General features: G+C 52.3%; 2 protein-coding genes across 5 annotated transcripts in view; one reads left to right on the top strand and one right to left on the bottom strand.

Moving 5' to 3' along the window:
* The first annotated feature begins 14,220 nt into the window (after nucleotides 1-14,220).
* On the top strand, nucleotides 14,221-15,720 carry PBDC1 (polysaccharide biosynthesis domain containing 1). The gene is made up of 6 exons (XM_063311336.1): nucleotides 14,221-14,355; nucleotides 14,449-14,514; nucleotides 14,589-14,648; nucleotides 14,733-14,873; nucleotides 14,945-15,056; nucleotides 15,172-15,720. The coding sequence occupies exons 1-6, from the start codon at nucleotides 14,317-14,319 to the stop codon at nucleotides 15,288-15,290; spliced, it is 537 nt and encodes a 178-aa protein (XP_063167406.1). The 5' UTR covers nucleotides 14,221-14,316; the 3' UTR covers nucleotides 15,291-15,720.
* Nucleotides 15,721-15,856: 136 nt separating this feature from the next.
* The window catches only part of XPO7 (exportin 7), a 70,548-nt gene continuing 63,818 nt past the window's right edge, over nucleotides 15,857-22,586 (bottom strand). For 2 of the 4 annotated variants that reach the window (XM_063311308.1, XM_063311310.1), the window contains exons 25-28: nucleotides 22,070-22,254; nucleotides 18,327-18,425; nucleotides 18,105-18,232; nucleotides 15,857-17,105 (exon numbers count right to left, since the gene is read on the bottom strand). In XM_063311308.1, coding sequence (XP_063167378.1) covers nucleotides 17,012-17,105; nucleotides 18,105-18,232; nucleotides 18,327-18,425; nucleotides 22,070-22,254 — 506 coding nt within the window. In that variant the 3' untranslated portion in view covers nucleotides 15,857-17,011. The remainder of the gene's footprint in view (nucleotides 17,106-18,104; nucleotides 18,233-18,326; nucleotides 18,426-22,069; nucleotides 22,255-22,586) is intronic. The other 2 variants (XM_063311309.1, XM_063311311.1) reach the window with 1 other exon arrangement.

Genomic DNA, 22,586 nt, shown 5'->3' with positions numbered 1-22,586 from the left:
GGGTGGGGGGGGGCGAGTGGATTAAGGGGCACCGCCGTCCTCCTCGGCAGTTTCGCCTTCTGACTGCTCGAACGGCAGCCAAGGAACGGGGTAGCGCGTCCGGTCTCCCGAACCAAAGGCGGGCAGACGGTTGCCTGGCAGTGGCGGAGTGGCGGGGCGTCAGCGGAGCAGGACGACGGAGCGGGTGGCAGGATCAGATCGGGGAACGGGATCCCCGCTGCCCACTTCCCCGCGCGGAGCGCTCCTCTGCGAGCGACCGGAATGTGGGCTCGAAGCAGCTCGGGCAGGCGGCTCCCCGAGGCCTCACAGACAGGCGCATGCGCGCCTCTGCCACAGCCTTATCCGCGGCAGTAGGCGCGCTAAAGCGTTGGGCAGGCGCGGCCGGGCGTCGCTCGCCCAGGACCGCGCGGTCCGGCGCGGGCGAGGGCTTCCTGCTAGTCCGCGGCCACGCGGGAGCTGCGGCTCCAACCCAGGGCGTTCAACCGAACTCGGAAGGGGCTGCCCAGGGGAGTCTCGCAGCCCGCCAGAGCAGCCGCCCGGAGATCGCCGGGCCCCGCTCGCCCCGCAAAACCGCCTTCACCCGGCACCGAGCCCTCCTTCGGCCGAGAAAGCCGAAGAGCCCTGCAGAGACGAGGGGGAAGGCCGCGCGCCGGTCTCCCGGACAGGGCGCGCCGCCATGCCAGCCGGAGCAACAAGAGCCCTCGCCCAACTTTCCGCAAGCCCGCCCGCCCGTCCGCCCGCCCGCCCGCGAGGATCCTTCCCCGCGGAGATTGCCGCAGGAACCTCGCCAGAGAACGCGCCCCGCAGCCGGCCAACGAGCGCGGCGCCCTCAGAAGCCGCTCCTCGGGCGGCGAGGTTGTCCCAAAAGGAGGCCTTGCCGAGGCGAGGCTGCGCGGCTTTCCTGCCGAGCGGGCCAGCAGGTGCAGCGTCGCCACGCTCCCGCCCGGAGCAGCGGCCGTCCCCCGCCCCACCCCAACCCGGGCAGGCGCCCTACTCACCGGGCAGGGACTGGAGCCGCCGGCGGCCGAGTGCGCCAGGAACAGGCAGGGACGGGACGGGACGCGCAGACACCGGACGACGAAGCTGCCCCTCCGAGGGCGCGCGCTGAGGCAGAGCCGCTCCCTCTGCCCGCCCCCTGCGGCTCCGCCGCTGGGCTGACTCGGCGGGCGGGTCGAGGGGAGACGGGCCGCGCGGTGACGAAGCAGGCTGGGGCGCGCCTGGGGGAGGCGGCTGCCGGCTCTGGCGGCGAAACGCCGGGGATCGGGACCGCGCCGGGCTCCCCCTGGCCCGCCGGGAAGGGAGCTGGAGGTGCTCTGCAAGGCGGCTTTGCGTTGGGCCGGTCGCGGCTTGGCGGCAGCCCAGGCGCCCCTCCGCCCTCACCGCAGTCCTGTCGAGGCTCCGAGAGTTTCCCCGCGACGCAGGTACTTCAGGCACCGCGCGCACCGCCGTTCAGCCGCAGGGTGCCGGGGGGCGCCGCGGAGCAGGAGAGGGCGGCCACCGACGTCTTTGGTTGGGCCCGCAGGGCGGCGTCCGGCAGAGGAGCAGCCCCGCTTTCGCCCTCCGCCCTCCTAAATTTGTCCGGGCGCCTCCGGCCCTTTCCTCCCAGCCCCTCAGCCCAGCTTTCCAGGAGAGTTCAGCTGCAGCTAAGCCCAGTTTCCCAGCCACGGTCGAGGAATGATCCCAGCCTGCTGGGTCGACGCGAGGCAGCCCCATATACCCGCCCCCCACGCGGCCTGTTAGGACCCTCGCGCGAGGAAAGCGCCCCCGCGGCACACGGCGAAAGGAGGCCTCTGGGCCCGGCTCCCAGGCCCGGCTCCTCCCGCTGGGAAGCCCTGAAGGCAGACGTCGGCCGGCCCTCCCGAGCCTGGCTTGCCCGGCGCCCGGCGCGCCCCCCTCGCGAGGTCAAGCGCCCGTTTGTCCAGCCCCTGCGCCGCAGCCCGAGAGCCCCGGAGTACCAGACCTGGGCCGAAGCGCACGGGCAGCTGGGCCGTCCGGAGAGGATCTGCCCCCTTGCTCTGCGGCTCCGCGCCGGATCCCCCGCCTCTCAAGTCCCCGGCTTCGCCTCCATCGCCCTCCCGGGGCCTACCTTCACAGGAGCCCCGGGGCTCGGGCGGGCAGGCCTCTCCGTCCTGGCGGCGCCATCCTCACGGCGGCGAGCATCTCTTCCCCGTCGCCTACGCGACTGAGCCGCCGCCGCCGCCCTCCGTCGTCCACAGCAACCTCTGCCGGAGTGCCCGCCGCCGCCGCCGCCCGCCGCCTGTCATTGGTCGCGGGCCCAGAAACAGCCGCGGTTTCGCCTTCCTGTTTGGCTGGCTGGCTGGCCGGGGGTGGGGGAGCGGCGGCTCAGGGCCCCCAGTAGACGCGACGCGCGGCTTTGCCCACCGCGCCGCTCCCGAGAAGGCGTCGCCCGAGAAAGCCGCTGCGCTCGGCAGCGCTGCCCCTGCCCGGCGGTCGGCTCGCGGGCTGTCGCATCGCATCAGCCTGCTCTCCAAAGGGAAGCTTCCCCCCGCAGGGCGGAGGGCGCGGCGGGACGCGCGGTGACCAAGCCCCCACACCCCCGGCCGTTGTGCGTTCCCAGCGCTGGGAGACGGACCAGGTGGGCGCTCAGGACGGCCTGGGACCCCCCATAAGGGCGGCGAGGGTTCATTGTGGAATAGGCAGGATCCGGGCTGGCACCGGGTTTCTTTCGAGGGAGGGAGCCCAGGAAAAGGGGCAGAGGCGAGGCTCCCGGCTTTGCCTCCGTCTCCCCGCAAGCCACCTGCACTGCAAAGGGGTGAAGGACGCCTCCACGCATTTCTTCTTCCGTAGGGGAGCGATGGAGGGTTCTGGTGTCCTCTGCTGCCGGTCAACGGAACGAGTGGGGAGGCAGAGCAGGTGCATCTCAAAAGGTGAGCCACTCTTACCCACCTCACTTACAAACCTAACAGGGGCATTTGCACCAGCCATGCCTGCTGTATCCCTGTGTTGTGGTGTGTTGAATGGATTCAGTGTTTGTTAACTTACGGTTCAGTGTATTGGACAAGCCCAGAAAATGGATTATATCCATAGTGCCGTTACAGTGATGTGCAAATTTAGTGACAATTTAAAGCTTTCCCCAAACACTTGCTTTGCCCTCAACTCCTAAACACAGTTTTTATGATCTGTGGAAAAACAGACCATTGTCCAGAAAGAGGCCGAGTCTGTGCCATGAGGGGGGGGTGGCTTTATGGGCTGCACTTCCGCTGCAGCACTGGGCAGGAGACTCCACCCCAGGCCGACTGTAGCTCAGGGACCGAGCACCACAGAGGAGCCCTCCCTTCCCCGGCTCGGCCAGGCTGAGATGGCCTTTCCCTGCCTTGGACTCTGGGGAGTGGCCACTACTGCTTGGCGGAACAGCCCACCAGGGACAAGGGGTGAAGCCACGTGGGGGCTTTGGGCAAAGGAATGGAGGCATGTCACGGAGGAGAAGACCCACTGCAGTGGCACTCCTGGATGTTGCCTCAGCAGATAGTTGGAAGAGGCATCAGTCTGTGGGCAACGGGGCCATTTGAGGCACTGCTGCACCCATCCCTTTAATTCAGTTAATCCAATTCAATATGGCTGCCATCGTTTACAAAAGCCACAGAAAACAGTGAAAACTCACAGGAACAGGCAGCTTGGACTAAAGTAACTTAAAACAACAAAAAGTACAAAAACACAACAGTAAATTACACCCCATTCACTCCAGGCCTGAGACCAAAGGAGGTATAAAGAGTTTTTCAGTCTATATCTTGGGGAATGCTATGCTCGAATCTACCAGCCAGGCAGAAGCAACTGGAGACATACAGTCCCTCAGATAACCAGGCCCTGTGCCATGAACAGCTTTATAGCTGATGACTAGCTCCTTGCAATTACACCCAGAAGCCATTGGTAACCAATGCAGTTCATGCAGCAGTGATGACATGCGGGAATAATGAAAAGTGCCCATTACTGCTTGCGCTGCTGCATTTTGAACCAGCTGTTGCTTCCAGAAGATCTTCAAGGGCAGCCCTATGTACAGCACATTGCAGTAGCCCAGTCATGAGGTGATCAGGGGTGACCATCTGAAGTGCCTCCTGGTTGAGGAAAGGGTGCAACTGGTGCACAAGATGAACTTGTGCAAAGGCCTTCCTGGCCACAGCTGACACCTGCTCTTCTCTTCAAGCAAGAGCTGTGAGTCCAGAAGGACTCCCAAGTTGTGCACCAGTCTTGAATCCCCATTCAAGTGCTACCCCATCCAAAACCAATGACCAAACAGCCACCACCACTCAGCCTTGTCAGGGCTGAGCCAAAGTCTGTTCTTCCTTATTCAGACCCAAATGGCCTCCAGACCCTGAGTCGGTATGTTGGCAGCTTTGCCTGTGCAGCCCACATTTGAAATGTACAGTTGGGTACCATCAGTATTCTGATGATCCCAAACCTCTGTCCTGTGACTGATCTGCATTTTTTTTTTACTTTGCATCAAGACAATGCCTTTTAACAGCACAGACTGTACTCTCTACCTCTGACTATTTAACAACAATAAACACCAATGAAGATCCCTTTAAAAAGTCCCTTGAGGCTTTTACTCAGAAACATTTAGACAAACTGACTGCATTTATGGAGGAACATAGTAACATTAGGAGAGAGTAGCCTGCATTTAATAGCAAAAGACAACTGTAACCCCAAAAGGAAAGAGGACTCTCCATTAGTGTCTCCGCGAGCTGCATTGGTTGCCAGTATGCTTCCCGGTCCAATTCAAGGTGTTGGTTATCACCTTTAAAGCCCTACATGGCACAGGTCCAGGTTACCTAAGGGACCGTCTCCTCCCCATCATATCAACCCATCCCTCCCAGTCATGAAGAGAGGGCATGCTACGTCTGCAAGAGAATTCCATCTCTTGGGGTCCAGGAGGAGGGCCTTCTCTGCAACAGCCCATGCCCTTTGGAATATCCTTCCTCTGGAAGTGAGCTTGGCCCCTTCCCTCCTGGACTTTAGGAAACAACTAAAGACCTGGTTCTGTAATTATGCCTGGGGTGGGAGAGAGAGTAGTCATTCCTGGGGATGGTTGGTTTCTTAGAAGGACCCTGTTCTGCTTGCAAATCACAGAGAACTTCCAGCCATCGGGGTTTTTTATCATATTTATTTTATTGTGTATTATAGTATTTTACAGTTTTTTATTTTTCTACTTAAGTTTTATTGTAAACTGCCCAGAGTCCCTTTTGGGAGATGGGGGGTGATAAATTTGATTAATAAATAAATAATAAATAAATAATAAATAGTGTGCGATGGGAAGAGGGAGAGGGGAATTGGGAATCCTTCAAACAAACCAGGTCACCCTACCTATTTTTCTTAGTAGAGCTAACAGGGGTCGTCGGATACAAAAAGAGCTCCTGCTCCATCCTTAAGTCAACTCCTCCGCTGTCCACTCCATCTGACAGACTTACAGGCAGCGGAATGGCTATCCACTAAACAAGAAAGTAAAAGAGTTTTGCTGACATTTAAGTGCTCTAACAATCCCTGGCGTACTACTTAAAATGAAACCTTTTCTTGGTACATTTCAAATATTCCCATGATGTGTGTTTCAGGATAATAAAATGCACTCACTTTTTCATCCATCTATGCAAGTTAAGGTCTCCTTCTAGGCTCTGGGAATGATAAGCTGCCCAGCAGATAGTCTTGAAAGTTTGGTTTGGTCTTGCCTGGCAGAAGAGTCAGGTCTTTTAAGATCCTCTGGAATGCCATCGGAGCTCCTGACAAATAGCTCCTTGGCCAAGAAAGAATTAATGTGTGATGCAAGAGGCAGAACCTCCCCACAGACTTGGTGTGGGGTTGGGACTAGCCAAGAAAAGTCTCCATCCTTCAGGAGACTTCTTGAGGAGAACAGGAACACTGAAGTCAAGTGTCCTTGTGGCACTGAATGGGAGAGAGCAGATCTCCAGGTTGATTATGTGCCATCAAGTCATTGTTGACCACATAGATACAATTTTCTCCGTTTTATTTATTAAACAAATTTTCTCCATGATGATCTGTCCCTAACCTGGTCCTCAGTTCTTCCAATAGTGCACTCATTGTTACTGGGGGGGGGGGGGGTTTGGTTCCTTTGAGTCAGTCTTGATTCCTGGTGACTGCCTGGACAAGTTCCTGCAGTTTTCTTGGCAAGATTTTGGAAGTGGTTTGCCATTGTCTGCTCTAGAGAGAGAGAGTGACTGGCCTTGTGCCTAAGGTAGGACTAGAACACACACTCTCCTGGTTTCTATCCTGATCCCTTAACCACTACACCAAACTGGCTCTCTATTGCTACTCTGAGTCTATCCCACCTGGCTGCTGGTTGTCCTCTTCTTCTCTTTCCTTCCACCTTTCCCAGCATTAGAGCCTTCTCCAGAGAGCTCGGTCTTCGCATAATATGTTCGAAGTAGGATAATTTGAGCCTGGTCATTTGTGCTTTGAGTGAGAACTCTAGGTTGATTTGTTTGATTATCTATTTGTTTGTTTTCTTGGCTGTCCATGATATTCTCAGGAGTCTTCTCCAACACCAAAGTTCAAAAGCATCAATACTCTTCTTACCTGCTTCTTCTAAGTCCAACTTTCACTTCCACAGAGTGTCACAGAAAATACCATTGCTTGCACAATCCTGATCTTTGTAGGTGTACAAAGATACATCATGGCATTTGAATATCTTTCCAAGGCCTTCATGGCTGCTCTGCCAAGTGCTAGACTGCAGCATATTTCTTGACTGCTTGATCCTTTACGATTGATGGTTGATCTTAAAAGGCAGAAGCTATCCACCACTTTGATATCTTCATTGTCAATTCTAAGGCTGGTTATTCTACCTGTTGTCATTAGGTTGGTCTTCTTTATATTTAATTTTAGTCCCATTTTTTCACTGTGCTCCTTGACTTTTACAGGTAGTTGTTGGTTGATGGTAATTGGGATTGGAATTTCCATTGTCAAGCGATGCAGTTGTAAAGCACTTCATGTGGATTTAGCGACAGCAATCACACCAGTCCTCATTGCCATCATTAAGTGATTACTGTGGGTTGTTAAGCAAGGACCTCCTTGCAACTTCCTGCCAGCTTCCAACAAGCAAAGTCAAAGGGGAAGCCAGCAGGAAGTTGCGAGTCCTGGGCGGCGTGCAAGCAGCCTGGCAGGTGGGTAAGCAGCCGCCGTGGCGCGAGCACAACCAGGCCTGTGGTAGCTGCTACTGGGGGCAGGAGAGCATGCAAGCCAGACTGTGCTCCCCTGCCCCCAACGGATGTTTGCCACCACCTTCCTCCTGTTGCTGGCTGGGGAGTCCAGGTCCCCAGAACACTGCTGGTTGACTGGCTGTCTTCTGCTGCCTGCTGCAATGTCTGGCATACCCCAAATCCATCCAGAAAAGGGGATGGAGACCCCAAATCCACCTGACCACCCCAAACAGCAAGGAGTCCACATTTTTCTTGTGGGGTGACTGCTCCAAGAAAGCACACTGGGGGGTTGGTTTTGGTTCTGATTTGGGGTTACAGTAAGGTGAAGGACAAGGCTCTTTTTCAGTATAGTTTGTTTTTTTAATTAAGACCTACTACTTAATTGTTACTCCTATTACATTCTATAACAACAAAGATGGCCAAAACAATACTAAGCAACCTAATCCTAACCATTAAAAAGTCCTAAAACAAATACAACTTCTTTTACCTAGTATTTCCTCTGTAGAATTCTTAACTAATAGTTAATTTCTATTTTAATACAATAGCATATAGAGCAAACACATTCAGGGAAGACTCCCCAAACACTCTTATCTGGGCTACAAAATGGAACTGGCACTTAGGAAATAATGCACTGACTTGACATTCTCAAGTCAGCCTAGGTCTATCCAAAGGAACAAGCATGTCAAGTGATTTTTTTTTTTAAAGGAGCTTTAGGGTATAGGAACACAGTGGGCATCAGCCAAAGCAACCAAGTCTTCATGAAGTCCTGCTACAGATGATGGCAAAATATAGGTCATACTTAAGCTACCATTAGATGGCTACAGAACTGACTGAACCATCGTGCCCAAATGGCATGTGTCAATGGCTCCGTCAAGCTGGATCACCAGTGCTACTCCATATTTTATACATTGTTTGGATAACAGGTTAAAAAATAAAATTAACAAACTTTCAGACAATGAAAATATGGGTAAAATAGCAAACACCTTGGAGGACAGTATCAGGATTCAGAAAGATGTTGACAAGCTGGAACAATGGGCAGAAACCGGCAAGATGAATTTCACCACCACCACCACCACCACCACCAAAAAACCCACTTAGGCCTACATGTATATGGTATTACTTTTTCCAGCATCAGAAAGGCTGGTTTTTCACTTGCAGGAATGTGGCAAAAAGGAGACAGGTTGTAACTCAGTGCTTCCCAAACTTTTTCCTTCGTTACCCAAAACCGCTTATCAGAAAGTCCTTTTTATCTAACGTGGGTAAAACACGTTTAGTCAATTTAAAGAACCCTGTTGTGATTGGGTAATAGATTCATGCGTCCTTACTCAAAGAAAAAACATGTTTATCCAATTTTGGGTAATTTACCCAGGTTTGGGAAGCACTGGTGTAACTGACTGAGGTCTGGTGTCATACTCCCCGGTCACAATGTCCTCAGAACATCCTGATCGGACTCGCATCCATCTTCATCGAACCTGTGTCAACAGACTGAGAGTCGCCAGAAACCCAGAAGGGAGGGGGCGTTGGCCTGGAGTGTGAAGTGAGTTGTTTAGGCTAGGCATCTATGGCCCAAGGCCATCTGGCCGAGTATCATCCGGGCCATCTGTTGGCAGAAGGGGGAGTGCATGCTTTGATGGGTAGAAGGGGGGAAAAGTAGAGAATGTGAATTTTAAATTGTAGAACGCGCAGGAAAGAAGCCATTCGCAACTTTGCTTTGTACCAGATGCTTTGCTTCATTAAACAGTTTAAAAGAGCCTAAGTCTCAGAACTGTCCTTGAGTGAATGCTCGAGCATGTGGATCGTTACATCTGGTCAATTTCAGACAGCAGCCCAAGCCAGGGTACTAATCAACTAATTAAGGTCACAGAGCAGAGCTTTGTAACTTGCCCTTAGCACTTATTGGGGAAGTGCCACACTGCCGAGAAAAGCACCTCAGGAAGAGATAAGCTTGTTAGACTCTGGAAAAGCTGCACAATACTTGATGTTTACGGTTATGCCTGCTGGATGGAGGACATTAAGGCCAAAAGGAGGACACGGCCTCCTTTTGCTGGAAGTCTGGTAACATACCTGCCGCTGCACACACTGCTGTGTTCCGGACCAGCTGGAGCTTCCAAGTAGCCCTCAAAGGCAGCCCCACATAGAGTGCACTGCAGTAACTCAGTCAGGAGGTGATTAGGATGTGAGTAGCTGTCTGAAAGACCTTCCAGTCTACCACCAGATGGATGGACCTGTGCAAAGCCCCCCCTATAATATATAATCATATATTAAATCTATAGAGAAATCCATGAATTTAGTGATTACAACATCATGGCACAGAAACCTAAATTTGAACAGATCCATGTAAATTCACATGATCGATTCAGAGAGATCCCTCCAAAACACACATCTGGGCTTGTAAAAATGCTTTCCAAATGTGATGCTTTGCAGCATTGTGGTGCAGAAACACAGCCTCAGGGCACAAATCGTCATAGGCCCCTTCTCTTTTCATGAAACTCCCTCAAATGAAACCTAGTCAATCACACGACCTACAATGAATTGGAACCACCCCCTCCCTCCATTTTGACACAAAGCTTGGATCTGAACTACAGCTTTAGGTTTTTACTTCTGTGTTAATGAGCTCCATGGTAAAAAAATACCTCTTGCATTGTGTCACTAGGACTAAAAAAATGTGGATAAGCAGCACAGATCCCCAAGGATCATCCTGATTTTTACAGGGAATACTTCCAAGTTTGCAGTTGAACCCCAAAGCATAATTGTAGCTGATATACTTTTGAGCGTGCCAAATAGCTTTTGAAAAGTGCTATTCTACAATATTGCATTTTAAAGCATGGTGTTGCAATGCTGTATCTTGACAATTCCAGGCATTTAAAATGTCAGCCATTGTTATTTTGATACCCGTCCTCCCTCCGCAAACACAGATACCTCCCTGATTGTCTTGGGCCCCAAGGTACTCAAGGGGGTGGGGAGAATGTGATCTTTGGCTTCTCCTGGATACCGAGGGGGCTGTAGAATTTGCTGTTGAATCCTTCCTGAACATCTCTGCAGGTTGGAAATGTAGCCAGTGGAGTCTCTTTGGGGAGGAGATGCAGAAAGTAGTGTAAGTATGGAGAAGGACCGCTTTTTGGCCCATGGCCATTACTTCAGGAGAGGGTCTCCCCTGCTTCTTAATCTACACAATGTTGGAGATGTTAACAAATCAGCATGCCTCAATTAGCATGTAAATTGAGTTCATCCCATGATGCAACTCTCCATGCTTGTTAGAGGAAGCTGTTTGTTGCCACTCCCACTTCCTCTCTCTCTTCCTCCTCCTTTACCATCTGGGAAGAAGCATGATTTGCTTCTCTCTCCATCTTGGGCTTAAAGCCATGTGCTTGTCCCTATCTGCATGCAGCTCTTAGCAGCTATAGGGCTAAGAGTTCATTAAGTTTAGGGAAAGAACAGAAGAAACAGGAAGAAAGTGGACAGGATCCTCTGGACTGTAAACACCACCACTTGCCAATTAGATCCATGCCCCTCCTGGCTGGTGAAGGCAGCTTGGGAGGGGACATGTGGTTGGGTCCAGGCGATGGTAAATGCATCCTTGAGAGAAGGGGTATTTCCGGTAGCCTTCAAAGAGGTGCTGGTGCGCCCCCTCCTCAAGAAACCATCGCTGGACCCCAGCATACTGGACAATTTTCACCCAGTCTCCCACCTCCCCTTTTTGGGGAAAGTGGTTGAAAAAGTGGTGGCGTTGCAGCTCCAGAGGATCCTGGATGAAACGGATTATCTAGATCCCTTTCAGTCAGGTTTCAGACCCAGTTATGGGATGGAAACGGCATTGGTCACACTTATGGATGATCTCTGGTGGGAGTGGGATGGAGGGAGTGCATCCAACCTGGCTCTTCTTGACCTCTCAGCGGCTTTTGATACCATCGACCATGGTATCCTTTTGGGTCAGCTCATGGAGTTGGGGTGGGCGGCGTAGTCTTGCGCTGGTTTGCCTCCTTCCTCCAGGGCTGGTTGATAGGGGAGGAGAGATTGGCTCCACAGCCCCTTCTTCGTGAGGTGCCACAGGGATCAGTACTCTCCCCTCTCCTTTTTAACATCTACATGAAACCACTGGGTGAGATCATTCATCACCATGGGATGAGGTATCATCAGTATGCTGATGATACTCAATTGTATATCTCCATTCCAGGTGAAGTAAGTGATGCCGTGACCACCCTTTCTGAGTGTCTGGGGGCTGTGGGGGCCTGGATGGGGAACAACAGGCTTCAACTGAACCCTAGTAAGACAGAGTGGCTATGGATTAATGGCACCTCGTGTGCCAGGAACTTGCCATCTTTAGTGCTGGATGGGGTCGCACTGCCCCAGACAGATCTGGTGCGTAACTTGGGGGTCCTCTTGGACTCACGACTCCTGCTCAAAGAGCAGGTGGCAGTCGTGGCCAGGAGGGCCTTTGCGCAACTTCATGTTGTGCACCAGTTACACCCTTTCCTGGACTGAGAGGCCCTCCGAACAGTCACTCATGCCCTGGTTATCTCCCATATAGATTACTGTAACACGCTGTCTACGTGGGGCTACCCCCGAAAAATATCCGGAAGCTACAGCTGGCCAGAATGTGGCCCTGCGGACAATCTTGGGTGCTCCAAGATTTGCACACATAACACCTTCGTTGCATGAGCTCCACTGGGTCCCAGTTTGCTTCCGGGTCCAATTCAAGGTGTTGGTTATCACCTTTAAAGACCTACATGGCATGGGGCCAGGATATCTAGGGACTGTCTCATCCCTATTACATCAACCCGCCCCATCTGGTCACGCAGGGAGGGCATGTTACGGGCCCCATCTATAAAAGAATTCCATCTAGCGGGGTCTCGGAAGTGCACCTTTTCTGTAGCTCCCGCCCTTTGGAACATCTTTCCCCCAGAGGTGAGACAAGCCCCCTTGTTCCTGGACTTCTGCAAAAGATTAAAGACCTGGTTTTGTAGGCACGCTTGGAATGGGAGGGCAAATAATTACACCTGGGGATGGCTAGCGCCATGAAGTGATTCGGAGGGACCTACCACACTGAAGGTCTGATTAAGATCTCTTCGCCATGTAGATTTTATTGTATTTATATTTTTATTGTATTTTGTAATTGTAACGGTTTTATATTTTAATCTTGTTTTATTGTAAGCCGCCCAGAGTCCCCCCGTTGGGGAGAGATGGGCGGTGAATAAATTCATTAAATAAATAAATAAAAATAAACAAACAAGGAACATCCACCAAAGATGGATGTAACTGAACCAAGAATAAAGTAAGACTCTTTTTACTTATCTTAAACCTACTTTGTCTAAGCGTGTAATTCTTTATGCTTGGGAGGGCTGTGTGTGTAAGATCAATAACCTGTGTTTCTCTAATGTGTCATTAAAGCTATTAAAGGTAATATTCTTTTTTTGTGCGCAGCTTCTCTGCTGTGTTAAGCTCTGCTCCATTCAGTGGTCCTAGCTGTCCACTAATGGCTTCACACAAAATGCCACAGGGTAAAATCCTCTGGCAGTTTGGGATGGGGGGGCCTCTTTGCTTTTTCAGACCCATGGGACACAGTGAGAATCCTAGGCAGAAGAGAAATCATGTCCTGCCATTGTAATGGGCTCATTCACATGCAGAACCTGCCTTCTTAGTCCTCGCTTCTTCTCCCTAACAGTTTTTTCCATACTATTCTTTTGAGAACAGGTGCATTTGGCAATTTCTGTACCCTGTTGAGAACAACATGCTACAAAGTTGTGGCGCTTTCAGCATTATGTGGGGAGGCTGTTGAAAGATGACCAGTATTTTATATGCACAGATAAAACGCACACTTTTTGTAGAGATTCAGGCCAAGAGTTTTCCATCTGTGTTGTGAAACCAAGGGCTAAAGTTAAATGTCTTCTGCTTTCTTCCTTGGACTGTTCCAGGATCTTCTACATTCCAACTGTGAATCAGGAGAACAAGGTTAGTTCTCTCTTTTCTGCAGCCCCGGGGCTCAGGTTCTCAATGGATGGAAACTTTTCTTGCTCTCCAGTTGGGAGGGAGGGGCTGGGGGATGCCTGATTCTGCAGGTGACTCAGAGCACCCTGCTCTCAGGAAGCTGGCAATTCTGCATCCCAGACAAGGATCAAGCACAAGACCTGCGGAGGGACCTCTCGGGCTGGGAATGCACACTGGTTTCACAACAGGCACAGAATTCACAGCTGGCTGGGGGGAGAGGCTAGAGGAGGTCTGCTGCAGGTGGGTCTGGGGCACCTGTTTACCTCTGAACAAGTGCACAATTTCTAAGCTTAATTTTTACGAGTATCTGCAAAACTGGAGACAATTAACAGATTCATAAAGCACACATCCAAAACGCAACTTGAGACCTGCTACTGCCATGATAAGAACAAAGCTCAGCCCTGAAGGATTCAGTCATGGAGGGGTCTCTCTGACATAGCCCTGCGAGGTAGTCCAGACAAGAAGCACAACCGGGACTACTAGCGCCATCTTTATTGTAAGGTTGCATTAAAAGAACATTGCAAGGCCGAAGGTATTGCTCCCCCGCTTTCCTTTTCCTCTCTGGAAACTAGGGAGGGTCCCTTCCCAGCCATCCCCCTTCTGCAGGCTGAGACATCTTTCATAGGCTGGCTCTCCTGCCAGTCTCTCAAGGTCACCCCGCCTCCCAGACCCTTCCATCTCTGGATGTAATTCATAAACCTACATTAATTGTAATCCTCCTGCCCCCTTCCCTGTGTGTCCCTCCTCGGGTACCCAAGGCGAGGCAAAGACCGCCAGCTTTGGGCATGCAGTGCCCAGGGAGCAGCACCTGTCTTAAGGGGTGGCAGTCTCCCATGTAAAAATGACGGGAAACACGAGGGTCCCTCCGCGCGTAGACTTCGGCATCGATCGGCCTGCTGGTTTCCCACTCCGAGGGCATCTTTGGGGCGAGGCCACTTCTCCCTTCTGCCCCTCAAGTCTTGGCTCAGCGGGTCGAGCCGGACGGGAAGCGCCATCCAATCGCCCGAAGGGCGAAGAGCAAGGGCTGGACGGCTCCGACCCTGGGAGGCCGGCGGGAAGCGGGACTGCGGAAGACTCCCCGGGAGCGGCCGGGCCGGTCCCTCCTCCGGCGCCGCCCTCCGTCCTTCCCTGCCCGCCTGCCTGCTTCCTGCGCACGCGGCTCCCCGGGATGGCGGCGGGGCCGGGGCGAGGCGGGCTGGGCGCGCTGGTGAGCCGAGCGGGCGCGGGGGGCCTTGGGCGAGGCGGCGCCGTTCGCCCCCCCGCCTAACCCGCCACCTCTCCTCTCCACCTTTCCCCGCAGGGCGCCCGGGAAGCGGCCTCCGCGGCCCATGCACTCTCGCTGCCGGCCGAGGCCTTCGGGAACGACGTGAGTAGCGGGCGCGGGCGCGGATCCGGGGGGGGGGGCGGGCGGACCAGACTGACGGCGCTCTCTCTCCGCAGCCGCGGGTGGAGGCGGCCTGGGCCAGGCGGGCCCTCCAGCACGCCCAGGTCTACTTCCACGTGAGTCCCGGGGTGGGGGTCCGGGGGGGAGGGGCGGGGGTCCCGAGGCGCCGCTGACGCCCACCTCGCCTCGTCCGCCCGCAGTTGCTCTCCTCCGCGGACCCCGCGGGCCTGAGGCTCACCCGGGCTGACGACCGGATCTACGCGGCCTTCCGGCGCAGCTTCGCCGACCTGCGCGTCGACGTGCTGGACGTCGAGGACCTCAAGTCCGAGCCGGCCAAAGAGGTGAGGGGGCGGCCGGGCGGCGGCGCGAGGCGGCGCGGCGCGCAGGGTTCACCTCCTCCCTCCCTCCGCAGAAGTGGCGCCCGTTCTGCCTGCAGTTCGAGGGGGCGGTGGAGGACTTCAACTTCGGGACCCTGCTGCGCCTGGACTGCCGCCGCGGCTACTCGGAGGAGAACACCGTGCTGGGTGAGCGCCGGGCGGGCGGGCGAGCGGCGCGGCGCGGCGCGGCGCGGCGCGGCGGGGCGGGGCGGGGCGGGCAGGCAGGGCGATGACTGCCCGCGGGGCTCCCTCTTCTCCGCAGCGCCCAGGATCCAGTTCCTGGCCATCGAGATCGCGCGCAACCGCGAGGGCTGCAACGGCGCCGTCTTCCGCCGCGGAGGAACCCCGGAAGCCGGCCCCGAGCCGCCCGGCCCCCGCTGAGCCCGTTTGCTGGGACGCTGCTTCGGCGCCGCGCGGGACCTTCGTGGCCGTTTGCGGGGCGCCGCCGGACTCCCAGGAAACACGCCGAGAGCGGACCTGATCCCGGACGGCCGCGCGCCTCTGATCGGGGAGAGCCGCCAGGCTCAGCCGGAGACCGACCCAGGCGCCGCTGGTTCGCGGTTTCTCCCATCGCCGGGCACGGCCTGGACTGGGGCGAGGGGGCCATCCCGAGACCGTGGGGTTGGAGCACGTCTTGTCCCCAAAGACGAGCCGGAAGGGCTCATCCACCCAAGTGATGGAGGTGCCCCCACTCTGAGATGAACTAGCCTACTTGCCATCCCTTTTGTATGTGTGGCCTCTGCTAGATCAGCAGAACCGGCAGCTGTGGGCTCAGTCTTGGCATGTAAACAGCAGTGAGTTCAAAAGTTAACATGTTGCATGGCTTGTTTTTAAAGAGGGAGCCTGGCTCCTGGACCCAGCGGGCTTATGTCCAGGCAGACCCCTCCTCTTGGGGACTCGGCCGTTTGCATTGCCTAGGAGTAACATTCTGGCTTAGTTCCACACAGTTCAGTAGAAACCACCGAAATTTATTTGCAGCCACAATGCTTACACTGTATGCAGCAAACATCCATACAAATCATCCAGCAATCTGGTCACACAAAAAGGACCCAGCACACAATCGCCAGAGGAAATAATTCTCCCCCCATCGAGGAGGTGCTGTTTGGGAAGAGAAGCCGGGACAGAGTAGATCTGGGCTTGGGGGTACAAAAAACTAGCAGCAAGAAAACAGGGTAGGTACAAGGGGAACAGGTTTCGCCTGTAGTTTTTGCTAAATTTAAATATCCAGAGTGTTACCGCAGCATTGGGGGGAAAAGAGATTTGTCCAAAGGAGCTATGCTGCGTGTTGTGCTGGGCTTGCCTGTTGCAGAGAACCTGCCCACTGTCTCCAGAGGAGAAGATGGTGGTCCAGGACGCTCTGCGGGTCACGGGGTGAGAAGTGCGAGAACGGGCTGTTCGCAGTGGCTGCTGCCTTCTGGGGAGCGGAGAAGATAGCTGAGTCCTCCCACCTCCTGGCAGCTCAGAGTCTGGGAGACTCGTGTGAACCTGAGGGGAGAGCCTGGTGCTACGCGCCAAGCGGGGCGGTCAGGCTTGGCCTCCCTGGCTGGAGAGAGGCTGCCACAAGGGGGAAGGGGCGTGTGCGCGCTTGGAACAGCTTGAGTGTGGCATGGCTTTGAGTTCCTAATGAGGGAAGGTGGGGAAGGATAGTCCAAGGGATGTATAAGAAAAATATACATTTGGAATTTTACACTTGTGCCTCTACACTGGTTACTAAATATAACTCTGTACTTTCACACCCCCTTGCTCAGTAATGTGGCAGGTAGCCAGGAGACCCGGCTGCTTCACTTGCATACAGTCCTCACGTGTAAAAACTTCAGTCACGCTTTTTAAAACTTGAGTCAATATAAACCTTGTTCAAAATGTTATGAAAAAATGTACATGTTTATACAAGGCAGGCTGTGGCAGGACATGGGGTTCCTCTGACATTCACGGGGAGGTGCCAGTCGTTCCTCCCCAAGGAAAAAAGCCCTCTCCTAGTGAACCTTTTCCACCCCCTTTCCTGTGGCCTAGCCCCAGGGACCAGCAGGGATCAGAAATGCCCTTTTGTCTTTCCATCGGAAAAGTTAACCTCCCCAGCCCCGAGCGTGGCTCCTCGCGAGATGTCAGCTCATCATGTCGTTGCTGTTGACCCCGTAGGCGGAATTCTTCATGGAATCGTTTACCTCTCGCCGGAACGCGGAAAGGTTTTGTGTAAACCTATGGTAGAAACACAAGTTAGGGAAGGGGCAAAACTCTGACCTGTCCTTCTCTGGCAGCTGTATTCATTCCCAGGGAGCTGCTAAAATGAAAATCAACAGACTCCAATTTCTGGCAAAAGCCTCAATTTCCTAGTGCTCTGGATTACAGCTTTGAAAACCAGCAGCAAGAGAGTGGCAAAGTTGACACTTCTTCAGCTCCTCTTGTCTTCCCTTTGGTTTTCTCTTCTTGGACACCGTTGTAAATCTGAATTCTGAACACACAATCAATCCAAGCGTAGCTACTGTGGCTGCCTCAGGCTGGACGGACTGCGGAAGGCCGAAGCGCCCCTCCCCCCAGGGGTGGGCAACCCTTTTCAGCCAGGGCCAGGGAGCCACAGTGGACAGGGAATGATCTGGGTGGGGGGACCGTCATATCTTTTCTCAGTTTGGGGAGGGTGTTTTGTCTTTCTGATTCTGTTGAATATATTTCATTTATTTTTATGCCGCCTTTATTATTTTTATAAATAACTCAAGGCGGCAAACATACCTAACACTCCTTCCTCCTCCTCCTTTCCCCACAACAACAACCCGGTGAGGTGAGCTGGGGTGAGAGAGAGGGACTGGCCCAAGGTCACCCAGCCAACTCTCATGCCTAAGGCAGGACTAGAACTCTCAGTCTCCCGGTTTCTAGCCTGTTGCCTTGACTTCTAGACCAAACTAGCTATATGAGGGGATTTGCAGCCTCAGTATATTTTATCAGCACAGTAGTTTCTCACAATATGGGTCCAAAGGGGCCCTGGAGCCACACTCAGAGGCTGCATGTGGTCCTTGCCACTGGGCTACTGGCCAATCCTGTCCTGGAGTTCAGGTCCTCAGCCATCCCCCAGTGATACTCCTTGATTGGAATGAAACTAAAAGAGGATGGGATCACTGCTGGGGCAGAGCTGCTAGTGATCTCCAACCACGGTCACCAGACTTCCACTGTTTTGCAGGCCGCATTTTGTGAAGCAATACTGACCTATCACGATTCTTTGTCAGCAGATTGCGCTCAATGCCTTCCATGAGATTTTCAAAGCAGAGATGCATAGCTTGTTGTTTCTCGGGGGGCTGGCTGTTTACTATGCTATTCCTTAAATCTGAAAAATACTGCAAGGGAAAAGTTGACACTGAGTTACCCAGGATAATGTGCCAAAAGGACCTCCACCCCATATTAACGCTCCACACTAATCAGAGGACTTACCTTTTCATTGAGTAGTATCAAGCCAAGCAGAGGCCGTGACATAGACCACTGGTTCCTGCAGTCTTCAAATATGATGATATTCAGCACCGTAGAGAGCATCTGGAAGGATTGAACACAATCCAGTCAGTGCACAGGTCTAGCGAGCTCAAGCTGTGAGGATTGTGGGGAGGCTAGGAAGGGTTGGAAGAGGCAGCAGCGGTTGGGTGGCTGGACAGCTTATCTCATAAAACAGCAGTTCGGCCAGATGGGGAGGAGCCCGGGGAAAGCACTTCAAGGTGTTCAGAGAAGCACTGCCTTAATTCACTCACGACGAGCGAGTGTGGGAAATTCCTCTCACGGTTTCCAGGGTTCTGTATTTGCCACAGACCAGCATTACAGAGGCTTTACTGAAATCTGCTTAGGTTTTGCTTCCTTGATCTTGCCCAGCTGCATGGGTCCTGACAGGAATACCTTGTATCTGTTTAAAATCTTGCTGTCCTTCAAAACTAAGTTTTCCTTGGCTGTAGACATCCCTATGGAATCCCTTGTCATCCCTACCAGCAGGTTGTCTGGGATGCGTAACTGGAAAGGGACATTTGATGGAGCTCAAGCAGAAAGAACCTGTGTGAGCAGGGGCCCTGGCAGGAAGATGGATCAGCTTAAAGATGCTGGCGTTTCCTTGCTTTCTTTCCTGCACTGGCACACAGAACATCACACTCCTCCCAGGCATTTGCTGCATTACAGCAAAAATCAGGATCTGTCTCGATTCCTGGCAGCTACATGGACAAGTCCATGCAGTTTTCTTGGCAGCACTGTAGGAAGTGCTTTTGCCCTCACCCCCTTCCCCCTAGGGCCGAGAGAGGGACTGTCCCAGAGCCATCCAGGTGGCCCCCAGTGTCTCCTGTTTCTAGTCCTCTGCGCCTTTAGCCACTACACCAAACTGGATCTCAAAAAGCAGAATGGAAATTTTATAAATCAATAATCCACAATGCCTATTTTCTGTATCCTCTTCCTTGCATGGTGAAGGAGCCTGTGCAACCCAATGATGCTATCAGCTCTGCAACTGGGAGTGTCCCCCACAAAGGGTCATAGACAAGAGATCAGACTGAAAACAATCCAGTGGAAGAAAACCAAATGAATATTCACAACCAGGATAATATCCGTATGAGACTGGAAGATGAGCCCCTTGGGCCAGAAAGTATGCAGTGAGCTGCTGGGGAAAGGCAGAAGACAAATAATCGTGGGTGCTTATGACGTGGCTGGATTAAATCCCAAGGGACTTCCAGCTGCTGTCATCAAAGAACAAATGGACATTCTAACTATCAGCACCCTGAAATGGACTGCCATGTGCCACTCTGCACCTGAGGAGCACCAGGTTCCACACTGTAAAGAGCAAAAGGCAGCAAAATGGCAGTCCCTCAAAATAGACAGGGAAGATGAAACACGAAAGACCAAAGTGACAGAGGAAAAAGGAAGTAAATGCCAAATGCCAGAGAAGTACAAAAAGATACATCTAAACAAGGACAACAATCAAATAGGATTTAAGAAAATTAGAGAAATCAAGGGAACCTCTTAGACTGGCACGGTAAGACAAAGGCAAAGATCTAATGGAGAAACATATAAAGAAGAAAATGTATGAATATCCAGAAGAACTACAGAATTAAGATTCCTAGTCACCGCTCAGTACTCAAGTACCATCCCCAGGCCACAGCCAGATGTTTTGGAAAATTTTAACGAGCCCTAGAAAACAGTGCTAAGAATGCTGCAGGAACTGTTTTAAAACCCTGGAAGTTGATGCTGTTATAGTGCTGCCCACAGTGTATGAGCCAGTGTGGAAAAAATAATCTGTAGTCCAGTATCATAAGAAAAAAGGCAGTGCTAAGGAATGTTCTAAGAAAAAAGGCAGTGCTAAGGACGCGGTGGCGCTGCGGGTTAAACCGCTGAGCTGTCGATCGGAAGGTCGGCGGTTCGAAACCGCGCGGCGGGGTGAGCTCCCGTTGTTAATCCCAGCTCCTGCTCACCTAGCAGTTCGAAAACATGCAAATGTGAGTAGATCAATAGGTACCGCTTCGGCGGGAAGGTAACGGCGTTCCGAGTCGTCATGCTGGCCACATGACCCGGAAGTGTCTATGACAACGCCGGCTCTAAGGCTTAGAAACGGAGATGAGCACCGCCCCCTAGAGTCGGATTCGACTGGACTTTACGTCAAGGGAAACCTTTACCTTTTAAGGAATGTTCAGCCTATCAAATAACTGCACTCCCCGTGTTCCCACAAGATAATGCTCCAGATTTTTGCAATCCAAGCTTCCACAATACCTGGAGCAACTGCCAGAAATACAAGCTGGTTTCCAAAGAGAAAGAAGCACCCAGGATCGCTCTCCACACATCCAACGGATAAGGAGATAGCAAGAGAGTTCCAAAGACAGGTACTTTGTTTATTTTTGATTATGCAATGACTTTTGGCTACATAGACCATAGTCCTTAAAAACATGGGTGTACTAGACCACCTCACTTGCAAATTGAAGAATCTGTATACTGATCAAGAAGCAATGGTTAGAACAGAATGTGGAGTGACTAATTGCTTCAAATGAAACATATCAAGGTTGTATACTGTCACCCTATCCATTATATATGTGAAACGTATCTTGAGAAATGCTAGACTAGAAGAAAAAGAAATTGGAATTAAAATTGTTGGAAAAAACATTAACAACCTCAGATATGCTGAGGAATGTTGGAAGATGTCAGGAATCCCCCAGTCACAACATATGGCTGTGAAAGTTGGATGATTGGAAGGATGAACAAAGAAAAATTGACACCTTTGAACCAAAGGAAGTTATTGGGAGTGTCTTGAATTGTCAGAAGAACAAATCATTCAATAATAGCTGGAGCAAAACCACACAACTCACTGGAAGCATTAATAACCAAACTAAAGCTTAAATATCTTGGACATATAATGTGGAAGCAAAAGTCTCTGAACTTCTGAAGAATATCCTGAAGCTTGGAAAAATCGAAGGCAACGGAAAAAGTGTGTCAGGCTCCCTTCTCTTGGTTTGGTTCGCCCGCCATTAGAAGTTTCTACACGCGTTAGCTGCCTTCATGCATTCACCGCATTCCCAGAGAACCAACCCGTGCTAGCTTCGCATTCCTTTGCCTCAGGCATTTAGCCAGGACCTTTGCGGATAAGGCACCTGCTTTAACAAACAGCTGAGATGGGAGGGGGGAGCTAAGGAGTGAGGAACAGCCTGTCTGCGAGGCAGGGAGGAGGGATGAGATCAGAGGAGGGAAGAATCACTTTGAATGTTTTGGCGCCAATTCCTTACTTGGAGCTTTGGCTACTATCCTGTGTTAACTGGACCCTCAATAAAGAATTCTTTAAGCTTCCTGATGGACTGTCTGGAGAATTTCTAAGTTGGGATCCTGGTACTGGGATCGTCACAAGGAGGCTGTCAGAAAACAAGACGGCTAGATACTATCACAGGTACCATGAGCATGAGCTGACAAACAGCTACTGACAGACAATCCTGGCAAACTGTTGTTCTCTGGGACAAGGAGCGTTGGAGGCGACCACACAACATTTTCCATAGAGTAGTCACTTCACCCTCAAGCAAAGATTGAAAATGGGGGATGAAAAGTTCTGCAGTGATTCCCTGGGTATAGAGGAATTGCTCTTTGTGACCTGCGTGTCAACATTCCAGGCAAGTTTTTAAGGCTTACGTATGCAACTCAACTTAAGGGCTACGAGGAGCTGAGCCTGAAGTACCCACTAGTACTGCACTCCTTGTCCTGACCTGTTGAATCATCTCTGGGTGCTGCTGCATGATGTGTAGGAACCGATCACTCTCCTGGGTCAAGGGGGCAGACCTCTTTTTCGTACTGCGGGACAGCTGCTTGAAGAGGTAAGTGACAATGTGGTCCAAGCAGGAGCAGCATCCAGTGCAAACCATGGTGTCTACAAGGAAAAGAAAAAGGGCAAAGTAAAATAATGCCAGTGTTACATGGGGTCAGAAATGGCATTACTATTAGTTGGATCCTTTCCTTGGCCAAAAAACCTTGGTGGGCAGTAGCAGCCTCAAGGCCAACATTCCTCATGTCTGCCAAGCAAGCTGTGAACATCATGTACCGTTACTCTCTTGGCATGATTTCCTGAACCCTTTAAGACTTGGGATAGGTTGCATGCCTTGTTTGTAAGTTAAGGCAAAGCATTACTTGCGTTGAAGATGACAGAAGATCCTGTTGTTCTAAGTTTCATGGTATGTACAGACAATTTTGCTAAGGCATAAT

This window comes from Candoia aspera, chromosome 9, assembly GCF_035149785.1.
Source record: "Candoia aspera isolate rCanAsp1 chromosome 9, rCanAsp1.hap2, whole genome shotgun sequence".
In the NCBI taxonomy this organism is placed as follows: domain Eukaryota; kingdom Metazoa; phylum Chordata; class Lepidosauria; order Squamata; family Boidae; genus Candoia; species Candoia aspera.
Note: the sequence above shows the minus strand (reverse complement) of the source record. Positions and strands in the feature narration are given on the sequence as shown.